The sequence below is a fragment of the Schistocerca serialis genome, chromosome 4 (assembly GCF_023864345.2).
Source record: "Schistocerca serialis cubense isolate TAMUIC-IGC-003099 chromosome 4, iqSchSeri2.2, whole genome shotgun sequence".
Lineage (NCBI taxonomy): Eukaryota > Metazoa > Arthropoda > Insecta > Orthoptera > Acrididae > Schistocerca > Schistocerca serialis.
The window spans coordinates 888,191,205-888,202,962 of NC_064641.1; the positions used below are offsets into that span (position 1 = coordinate 888,191,205).

At 39.4% G+C, this 11,758-nt stretch overlaps 1 protein-coding gene across 1 annotated transcript; it reads left to right on the forward strand.

Moving 5' to 3' along the window:
* Positions 1-394: 394 nt before the first annotated feature.
* LOC126473561 (uncharacterized) lies at positions 395-3,945 on the forward strand. Its single transcript, XM_050100695.1, has 2 exons — positions 395-591; positions 652-3,945. The coding sequence occupies exon 2, from the start codon at positions 891-893 to the stop codon at positions 3,210-3,212; it is 2,322 nt and encodes a 773-aa protein (XP_049956652.1). The 5' UTR covers positions 395-591; positions 652-890; the 3' UTR covers positions 3,213-3,945.
* Positions 3,946-11,758: the final 7,813 nt, after the last annotated feature.

Sequence of the window (11,758 nt, forward strand, 5' to 3'; positions counted from 1 at the left end):
CTAAGGTCTGGGGTTCAATCTCCATTCATTTGAAAAATATGCAATTTGCACTGTGGGTCAGACGCCATGTTGAAATGTAGGCCTCCTGTAACTGATTGGAAGAATCAGTCTGAAGGTGAGAGGAAGGCATGGCCATACCATCTCAGATAATGCCTCTGCCTTAAGGACAGCATTACTGTTTAGTAAGGAAACATGCAGTTTTGGAATTCCATTTCCTTCCTTTTTTTCATTTTCTGTGTGCAATTGTAGTTTACTTATGGGGGAGAGGGCGCAGGATCTATCCAAATTATGCAGATTGTAAGGAATTTTTTGAGACAGGCACACTGTTGGCAGTGTTGTCCTGGGTATGACATTAAACTGCCCCCCAACCCAAGGTGTAGTGCGACCCGTGCCGAGGGGTGCATGGCACAGGGGAGCTGTGCTTCAAACGGGGCCTCTGGGGTACCGGGTGCTCCCCCAGAGTATCTAGCCTAGCTCGGGCATGCGGGGCTCTGCCCGGGTGGTCCACACTTTCCTCAGAATCTCGTGGGATCATAGATAAAAATCCTGAAATAAGCTCCAAACGAGCAGATACTGAGAATTCCAGGGGACCTCTCTGTGAGGCGACCCAGGATTCAGAATGGACCAGGTACAAACTTGGCACGAGGGGACCTCGAGGTGAGGTGACCTCAGACCTTGTAGATGATAAAAGTACTGTTGCAGAGGGAGACTGTTCTAAACTCGCAATAGGAGGGACCCCAGTGCCCGTATGTGGCACTGGGGAAACCTATACATTCAAAAACATCTCTGAAAGAGCCGATGTGGGAAAGGGCGACAGTGGTGCAGAGGGAGAATGCTCAAACCTCTCAGATAACTCTGTGCGATTCTTCCCCATCACAAAGAATGCAGATATGGCTTCAGCAGATAAATCTGTGAATATTTTGGAGAAAAAGCAGCAGAATTGTGTGTTGAAAAAAGTTAAGTTGGGTTATATAACTAACAGCAATGATTCTGCAACTGAAATGGTGGACAAAAAGGTAACTGGTGTTTCAGGTCGAGAAGTGGAAGGAGAGGGGGAGATTGTTGGCCCAATGAGGTATGCTGTCATGCTTGATGGTTTCCCAGATGTCAAGATGACAGAGGAACAAGCTGACAAGGTGCTGACAGCACTCATGGAGCAGATTAACCCAAGTGACTGGAGGCGACCTATCCAGTTTTCTGCGACACAGTACGAGAATGGGGGCTTGGCATTGACTTGTGTCAACAATGCAACCAAAGCATGGTTGTTCAAGACTGTTTATAAAATTGTTCCATGGCCGGGAGCCAAGCTGCAGGTCGGGCAAGCAGAATTCATATTGAAGGGTACCAAGTGCATACTCTGGATGACTAGGACAATGAAGAAGAGAAGTAACCAGCAGATTCTGGACTTGTTTCAGAAGCAAAATAGAGACATCTCCACTGCTGAGTGGAAAGTCCTAAGGAGGGTGGAGGAGGCAGATAAAAGAGAGAGGCTGACTGTTTGGGTTGATGACAAATCTCTTGAGGATTTGCAGGCACACAATTTCAAGTTATTCCTTGGTTTGGATCAGGCTGATCTCATGCTGGCATCAGAATGGAAGAAAATGATGAACAGCTGCAGTTCAGCAGAGTGGCATAATCCGCAGCCTGTACTTCACAATCTGGGACGACGACCTCCTGCAAATTATAAACCATGTCAACCGGTGTCTCTAAAGTTTGCATCTAAACATTTTCTGCATCCTTTGCATTTTGGAGGCCCAGAACTGGATGCCAAACTGAAAAAAGTGAAATCTGGTGATATTACTAACACTAATGACTCTGTAACTGAAGGTGTTAGCAAAAATGAAGCTTATGTTTTGGGTCGACAATCGGAAGTAAAGGAGGAAATGTTTGACTGGATGAGGCAGGCTGTTGTGCTTGAGGGTTTTCCAGATGTTAAGATGACAGAGGAGCAGGCAGAGATGGTGGCGACTGCACTCATTGAGTGGATTAATCTATCTGATGAGGAGGAATCTATCCAGTTTTCTGAGGTGCAGTTCGAGTGTGGGGGTTTGGTGTTGACCTGTGTCAATGAAGCGACCAAAAAGTGGCTGAAGGACACTGTTCGTCACATCATTCCATGGTCAGGAGCAAGGCTGGCACTCGGCCAGGCAGAGCTTATGTTGAAGGGTACAAAGTTCATACTGTGGGTATTGAAAGTGATGAAGAGAAGTAATCAGCAGATTTTGGACTTGTTTCAGAAACAAAATAAAGGCATCTTTACTGCAGAGTGGAAAGTCCTGAGAAGGGTGGCAGAGGGAGACAAAAAGACAGGACTGATTCTTTGGGTTGACAACAAATCGGACATCCCCACCTTTGAATGGAAAGTCCTCGAGAGGGTGGCAGAGGCAGATAAAAGGGAAAGGTTGACACTTTGGGTTGATAACAAATCTTCCAAGGATTTGAAGGCACGTGGTTTCAAATTATACCTCGGTTTGGATCAGGTAAAACTCATGCTGGCATCGGAATGGAAGAAAGTGATGGAGAGTTGCGGTTCGACGAGGCGCACTTACAAACTGCGTTCTCTGGTACCTGGTTTGGGGCCTTCAGATGTGTCCCAGTCTCAGGCAGCTATGTTCTTGGGTCCTAATCGTTGTCTTCAATTGTCCAGATTTGAACATCAGGGTCAGACACATCATCATGAACTTAAATTTGACGATACAGGCCCTCCTCAGTTCTGTCAGACACAGTTCATGACTTCAGACCGACTCTTCGCACAAGAGGGCATGTTCAGAGAATCTGCTGTAATGCAGAATATCGAGCCTAGATTCCTGGTTTCAGAACAGCCTCATGGGCATAGGTTCGGCATGTCGGAATGGTCACAGTCACGAGAAGCCAGTTACATTGTACCGGACAGAACACAACATACAGAGCCTGGGTACACATTGAATCGATCCCAGGAATACAGGTACTCCACCTTGGATCACCAACAGCTTCATGTCACAGGCTACAAGGACCAAGATCTTTCGGAGGTTCATGAGATGAGGTTCATGGTTTCACATCAGATGCACTCCAAAGAAGGTAGAGTAATGGAACAAGATCCTCTGTACTCTAGTGAATCTAGATTAAGACTGTCGGATCCCCAACAGTTCCAAGTATTTGATAATACAATTTCTAGGAACCCACATTCTTGGGAAGACAGATTTTCAGGTCAGATTTTCCACCCCAGCAACTGATGTCATCTTAGAGGAGCTGGATGCCTTGGTCCTCAAGACCTTCAGATTGTGGCAAGGGGTAACTGGTAATTATTCCCCAGCCAAAATAGAACTTGATTGGTAGTTTCAGACAGTGACTTCATGTTTGCAACATCTAACATTCCAAATTGTGGGCATGTTTGTTGAATAAATTGAAATAACCTTAGTGTTAATTTCCTATCCACTGTCAAATACTGAACTTACACGTATATTTTCATGAGCTCCAGATTTTCCCATTGTCTATGTATTGTACGGTAATAAACTTTGAGATCGGTTTGGAATTGTTTTGTTTTAACTGATTGCCAGTTGAGGAGTTTTTTTTGAAAAGGCCTGTCCATTTGTTGTACATTGCAAACCTCTTTGAGCTGGCTAATAACATGTTTTGTTTTGTAGTCTTCAGAAACATTTGTTTTTGTAACTCAATTTTTTGCTAGTTTTCATATAGTATAAAGAAAGGAGTAAGTTAAGGAAGTATTCCACATTGTGTATACATCAAGTGACAAGAGTAACTTAATGTCATGTATCAGTATTTAATATTGAGTTCAATGTCCAGAGAATTTTGTAAAGCAAATAGCTTGAATATCCAGACTGTAGTCGCTGTGTGTGTGTGTGTGTGCGTGTGTTCTTCATATGAGCAGTTGTGTCTTGGAATATATGTACTGTACAATTTTGTATGCAGTATAAAATTATCATTTGTTTCTTAATAAATCACAAAAGTGGAATAAAACAAAAATTGCTTTGTGTTCTTTCTTAAACACGAATGCTGCTTATAAGGAATGACGAAGCACTGCTGAATTCTTGTAGTACAAGAATATACAGACAAGATGTGGAATGCTTTCGCTTAGCTGGATTGTGTTTTCTCTGTTATATAACAAAACCTTTTTTAACCTAATTGCAGGGTTTAGAAATACTACAGGCACTGGTACAATTAGTAATTAGCAATTGTTTCTTATGCTTTGCATATTGAAACTGTCATACACTCCTAATTTCACTGCAAAACAAAATTGACAGCTACAACAGACTCTTGTAGTGTCACACAATGAAGTACCCCAAAATAATAAATAGAGAGAAATTAGAATAGTACTGTAAGATGGGGAAATATCAGACATGGGTAAATTGCGATGCATACATTAGGGCTGTTGATAAAATATTGATAATTTTTCCAAAAAAATATAAGCTACATTGGCAGCATTCTTCTCACTGATATATTGATATCGAAATGGCAATATTGAGTGCCAGTATATATTTATTTTCAATGTCTAGTGAATACAGAACATAATTTTACTTTCACTGTGTGAAGGAGTCTTACTACTTTCTGAGTTTTCACCACATTCAGTCTTTCTCTATTTGTAACACAAATAGTGTGCTATTTCTTCACATCAGCATTCTTCAAAAACAGTTGCTGAAACTGATGAACAAAAATCTAAATGACAAGATTGGTCTTTGTGGTGGGTAGAGACGTGGGAGGAAATGCTGATGTAATCAGCACTCGTCGCTACCCACAGAAACTGCAATGTTTAACTTCACCATGCAATTTTGACACTACAACTGCTAGGTCACTGGCATTTGCAGAAATGAGAAAAAAGGGAAGTCGACATGAAGTGTTCCAGGCAAAACAGATATATGATGAAACGAGACTATGATCCACCAGACACCTTTTATTGTGCAACTTACCTGCAGTTACCATTATTAGCAAAGTGCTTATCACGAAGTACAAACATGCATCTTTTCCTTTCAATTCTCGCTCTGATGAGGTAAGCAGGCTGCTAGCTTGTTGATGTATAGAATATCTGATAATAAATCAATACTTATACAAGTCTAAAACTGGCAGTGTATTTACAATTTGCAGTTGATATTTATCCATTGATATATCAATAATTTTTTTTTATATACCGAGGGTAGGTAATGACTTTTTTTGTTTTTTTTAATATCAATTTATCAGATTCCCAATATTCTTAAAAATAAGAACAGCCCTATCATACAGTATATTTCTTTTCTTGTGTTGATATCACTGAATGAAAGCTGTTTTTTGCACTCACATGTTGCTATTTACACAATAGATGATTCTAACATATGTTGTTGCACTTGGAAGTTGGTGTGTATCAGTTTTCAGTGCAGTGTATTATTAGTTATCTTTATGCTAAACTTTAGTCATTTAACTAGAAGAGAAAAAAGCAGTAAGCATGTTCTTTTATAACTTACTTATTTAAATATTAAGAAGAAAATGTGAATATAGTTTGTCCGAGTATTTCATTTGCGTTAATGTCTAGTAAACTATTTACAGATATCTACATACATAAGGGAAATATTGGACAGTGCTGCAGTCTTGAAAAGCTGACTGCTGCTATGAGATCAGGAAAACATGTCGTACAGAAAGGTATAAAGAAAATTTAACATGCTGTAGTCAGCATTAGGGAATAAAGTTAAGAATACAAACCCTGGAATGGTAGGAAGGCCTTCAGTCTCCAGCAGCATTGAAGGAAACACACTTTTCCATGGTATTTTAAGGGCTGTGCTTTTGGTTTTCCTTTTACCTCTGATGATGTAAGGTACGTAGTGGACTAAGAGAAAAATGCTTTTCTTATAACATACCAGGAATAGGTTGGTTGCATTCATTCGTACAGTGTCATCCTGATATATTAAGTATTAAGCATCCAGCTATCTGAGAACATTAAACAGCAACACACTTAATTGAGTTATGAGACAATGAAATCAAATTTCCAGATTGTTGTTGAAAAACTGGAAAATGACCGCCTCCTGCTTTAGGATCTGATGATGTACAGTAAATAATATATCAAGGACAGAGAGGTCATCATCAGTTGTAATATCATCTTTCTTATTTTTAATTGCAGAGCTGGATTTCGGCTAACATTAGTGTGCTGTAGTTAGTTCAGTAGACTCAATGTAATTATAAAAACACATATTTCAGTTCAACCTAAGCATGTGCAGGCATTGTACCTGCCTAGGCCATATTGGAAAATATGTGTTGTAATTACATTGAGTCTACTTGACTACCTTTAATGCTACCTAATCTTGTGGTAGATGTAAAAAAATGTTACAAGTGAACAGAGGTAAATACGAAAAGATTTTTATTAATGATGGAGCAAGATATTTTAACAAAAGGAAAATTCATGTAACAAAACTATAAAATTGCAGTGGCTCACCAGCATTTTGTTTGACGTGAAAGTCCAATACTGCTGATTCACACATTTAAAAATGAAACCAGTATTCTTAGTATTTTGGAACTATCAGCCCTTTCGTCAGGGTGGACCTATCTCATCATTGAGTCTATGTGACCTGCTGCTCGTTTCTAATTTTGACCAACCAATCTCTCTCTCAACCAGAGGAAGCAATTAATAGTTCCGAAAGGTAGGATTAGTGTTTGCACTTATAAGTGTATGTATTGGCAGAATCGGAATTTTACTTTCTGGAGGTAAGTATTGGCCTGTCATAGTATTTACAGTGTAGTACATGGGTAGGCTGAAAAAGTAATCCACACACACTTGAAGAATGCAACATAAATGACCTTGACAAACACCTCACACCATGTGGAAGGTATCTTCCACCTCTATACCCGTGCATCCAGTGTATTTTGAGCAGCGGAAGCGTGGAGATGTGTTCTAGAGCTATGTCAATGTGAGTTAAAACGACATGCTGTTATCGAATTTTTATCTGCTGAAAAAGTATCTGCTGCTCAGATTCATCATCTTTTAAAGCAGTGGTTGTCAATCTGGTCCTACACCCCACTAGTGTATGCTCCAGCTTTCATGGTAGACAGTAAGTGGTAGGGGTTTAAAAAAATGTTTTCAATAGGTTTTCAAAAAAACGTTGACATAAAGTAAGTGGTAAGCAACTATTAATATGTTGTTTAACTTGCTGTGATTCAGCTTTATAAATTTTAAAAAGTAATGTTGCTTCTGCATTTTATAAATCACCATTACTGTAGAACCAGTGAGCTGTTAGAAAATTTAGCTGCTAACAGAGATACAAAAGTGTGCGGTGGGTAAAAAAAGGTTGACTATCCCTGGCTTAAAGACTAAATGGTGACAGTGCTGTTGATAGGTCTACTGCAGTGGCTTCCAACCAGGGGTAATTATCCCACGAGGGGTATAAACTAAACAATTTGATTCTCTTTCAGTTATGGAACTAAATTATTTTCAAACAGTCACCACTATTATCATAATTTTATAAGAGACTAATATTGATTGTATAAGTTATCAGTAATTACTTCTTCTCAATTAGTAGCTTTAATGTGGTGGAAATCGTGCTTTGTGCTGCACATTACTCTTGATAAAAGTGATACATATACGTATCACTTAACAAATATCTCAAGAAAATGTCACCTCCAAGTACCTGCAGCTGTCCAGAAATTGCTTCATTACTCACTTTGAAGCAGATAACGACACAAGGGCCACTATAGTGCTCTACACAGTATTATTATTATTATTATTATTGCTTTTGCAGTTAGTGGCTGTGGTGAGACACAAAGCATCCAATTTCTGCCAGTTCAGAAGTAAGGAGTACAGCAATCAAGTTATTTATGAACAGTAAGTAGAGTGCACACATTTTGACTTACTTGATTTTAATTAGGGTTGCACTGTGCAGGTCAAGCAAGTGCTGCAGTGGAGAGGGTAATACAGAGGAAGTTCGTTTTATAACATGTGTCTACCTTCACTGTGGATAGTTTTCATTCTAAAACACACACACACTAAATATCATTCATCTTTCATCATTTAAAAAATAAGTGTGCCAGGAAAAGGCTTTTGTGCTACAGTTAGTTGGTGCTGAAGTTAATGATAATGTGGGGGATAGAGGGCGGGGGTATTAGCTAAGGTTGGGAACCACTAGTCTACTGTAAATCACTGGGTAGTAAAATTTCATGGTTGCGAACCTGGAAAAGCCGGTATTGTTGCTGAAACCAATGTGGATATCCGATCACTGCCATATGCAAAAAAACATTGCGAACATGTTGACGTGTTGATTCAGAATGACTGACAAATCACACAAAAGCATGTTGCAAATCATATTGGAATATCCAAGGAATGTGTTGGTTTCACTATTTAACACTTAGGATACTGTAAAATCTGTGCATGATGGGTACCATGCCATCTCTCAGACAAGAACAAACACCATCAATTGGAATGGTGTAAGAAACTTATGCAGCACTACAGTGACTAAGGAAATGACTTACTTTTGAATATTATGATGGCATATGAGTGATGGATCCCTCATTAAGACCTAGAAGAGAAAATACAAGAGTGCTGAATATTGACATCCGTCTTTTCCTCAGGCCAAAGAGTTTAGGACAACCACCAGCAAAAATAATTCTTTTGCTTGTGTTTTGGGATGCTTACCCAAGTTTATGTGATCAATTATCTGGTACAGACGGCAACGATAAATTTTCTTAGTACATAGGTATTTTATGACACCTCCAAAATTGAGTTTGTCATGCTAGAGGCAGCCTGGCACCAATAATCTTGCAACATGACAATGCCCATCTACACATTTCGTGCTCTCCTGGAAAGGCTGTGCGAAATCTGAAGTTTGAACCGATTCCACATACTCCCTACTATCCCAATCTTTTGCGTTGCAATTTTTATTTCTTTCCTCTACACGAGAGAGACCTTAAGGGTAATCATTACACACTGAATGATGAAGTGAAGGCAGCTATCAAGTCCTAGATTTGAGAAAAGTCGGAAGAATTTTTCAGTGACAGAATGAACTTTTTACATGTTGGGAGAAATGTGTTAGCTTTAACACTGACTAGGTCGAAAAATAAATATATGATTTAGCTTAAAAATTGTATGCCTTTGAAGTTTAAAAATCTTTAATGTACTTTTTCTCCAATCATCCTAATTGTTTTTGTTCGTGTTCTACAAGCATGTGTGCACTACTTTTCAGCCTACCCACTTATATTGGCTCACACAGTTCATGAACAGTTTCCGTCATTAGACTGATTGAGTAAATCAGTATGTTCAGAAAAGATGTTTTGTCCCAAAACAACTTTTTTGGAAGTCAGCCTGCTTATACTTTTACTCTTAAGGGGCCAATAATTATGCACTCAATTTTTTGACAATTAAATGAGCAAATACAAGGTAGATAACATCTGTGCAAGGTTTTTTTATTTATATTATTCAGATACAGCAACTATTTTACAAAAACTGAATTTATAAAAAGGAAACTGCTTATAAACAAGAACCCTCATTTGTTAATTGTGTGTGTGTGTGTGTGCGTGTGTGTGTGTGTGTGTGTGTGTGTGTGTGTGTGTGTGTGTTTGTGAGATGGAATATGACTTGTTGGAAATAGTACTGATGTAACTATTGTCATGGGTAGAAAGGTAGATATTTTTCAAAATAAATGCAGACAAAAAATTTCCCTGCCTAAAAAGTATCTCTAGCAGTTTCAAAATTATGCAATAAGCACATCTTCAATGTGTGAAGGATCATGCATTTGTATTGGATAAGGAATATAGCTTTCTTCACTAACTGTACTGTAGGGTCTTGATTAAGTGTCAGCTATTGCTATAACAAGGTTTTACTTGTATCGATCACCTTTTGAGAATGTGGATACTTTTATTAGTAAATTAACTGAAGTTCTAGATACAGGCTCAACTAAAAATGTCAGTCATTTTGTGTGAAGGCAACGCAACTAATACAGCCTCAAGTTTTGGCATGCCCTCGTTGGTCAACAGTGCAACAAGAGTACCACATGGCCATAAATATGGACAGAGAAAAGTGTGATGTAGCTGTAATATCATGGATTATGACTCTGTCTGTCTCTATGTATAACAAAAGCTGGGTCATCAGTGAAACACAACACTTAGCACTGAAAGCATATTTATCAAGAACACTCAACTTACAGTCGGAACAGAACTGATCTCTTGGGTGGAGAGTGCAGTTATTTATACAAACATAAATTATTACAGACATAAAAACAAAATATTTCTAGAACATTTCAGAAATGATAAATACAAAATAAAACATAATTGCTGTTGGTGATGCGCAGCACACCGGCCAGTTACAAGAACCACTACACTGTGTTGATATCATCAGAGCTCGCGGTATTGCTCCGTTTCAAGGAGAAGTAGTGACCCACTGTGTCAGAACTCCTCATTGGAGCCAACTCCAGCACCTCAGATCTAGATTATGTTGCTGGTCGTCTGCTTGGTGACAGCAGTGGAGCCTCGCTTTCAGGTGTGTTGTTACATCCTCTTCCCTATGATGGGCATTGGAGGTAGTTGATACGCACCTTTGGTCTATAGTAGGGATTTAAACTGAGGACATGGATGGTGTCTCAGGGCTTTTGTCTTCTTGATGAAGAGTCATAATTCTCAGCTTCATTGGTGTTACACCCTACAAGTAATGGAGGATAGAATACAGCCCTCAGTAGTGCTGTCATCTCGTTCTGTCTTCATAGATCTTCTGTTACAGGACAGCTTCCCATTTGTGTCCTGTCTCCTACCCATCTGATCGTACAGTCTCTATCCAGCATTTTCTTGGTCTTCCCCATGGTCTTCTTCCTGCGAGACTCAGGTTGAAATACCTTTTGGCAGGTCTTTGGCTGTTCATTCTCATTACGTGCCCATACCACTGAAGCCTGCATTTCTTTGTGACACTGGTAACAGGAACCTCAATACCAGCTACTTTTCTGTTCACCTCATTCCTGATTTTGCCCTTCCTAATTGTTTGAGTCATATTCTAATGAACCTCATCTCTGTTGCCAGAATTCTGCTGAGGTCCTTGTTTAGTAGTGTACATGTTTCTAAACCATGTGTTAGGATTGGTACAAAATAGGTGTGGTACAAGGTCGCTTTTGCTTTTCGTGGCATTTTGTCATCCCAGAGAAGATTTCTGATTTGACTGTAAAACTTGGATGCTTTCTGTTTCCTGCTGAGTATTTCCTGACTAATGGTGTTGTCTTTCGAGATCATGCTTCCTAGCTACTTGAAAGGTGAAACAGATTCTATTTTGACTCCTCCTACAAATATATCTGAGATTGTTCCTTGCCTGTTGATGGTCATTTCTATTGTCTTTGTTTTACTTATTTTTAGTCTGAAATTTTTGAATGTATTGTTCGAAGCATTAAGTTTCTTCTGTGCTTCAGCTTCTGTCTCTCCCCATGCTATCAAATCATCAGCAAAAACCAATGCATTTGGTTCGCTGTCTATTTTCTTGATAGATTTTGTGATCTTGTCCATTACTATTAGAACCAGGAGTGGCAATTGGGCACTTCCTTGTTGGACACCTCTCTTTGTTTCAAACCATTCTGATTGTCTGTTGCCTATCTGGACACAGCTGTAACACTGTTGGTATAGCATCTTGACTCTGTCGATTAGGTAATTTGGCACCTTTAGGTTTTCCAAAGATTCCCATATCTTGTTTCGAGGAACACTGTATTTGTGGACATTGAAAAAGCGTATGACAATTGTGGTGTCACCGCCAGAAACCACACTTGCTAGGTGGTAGCCTTTAAATCGGCCGCGGTCCGTTAGTATACGTCGGACCCGCGTGTCGCCACTGTCAGTGATT

Coding starts and splice junctions, on each gene's coding strand:
- LOC126473561 (XM_050100695.1), top strand. CDS start 891: ATGGCTTCAGCAGATAAATCTGTGAATATTTTGGAGAAAAAGCAGCAG.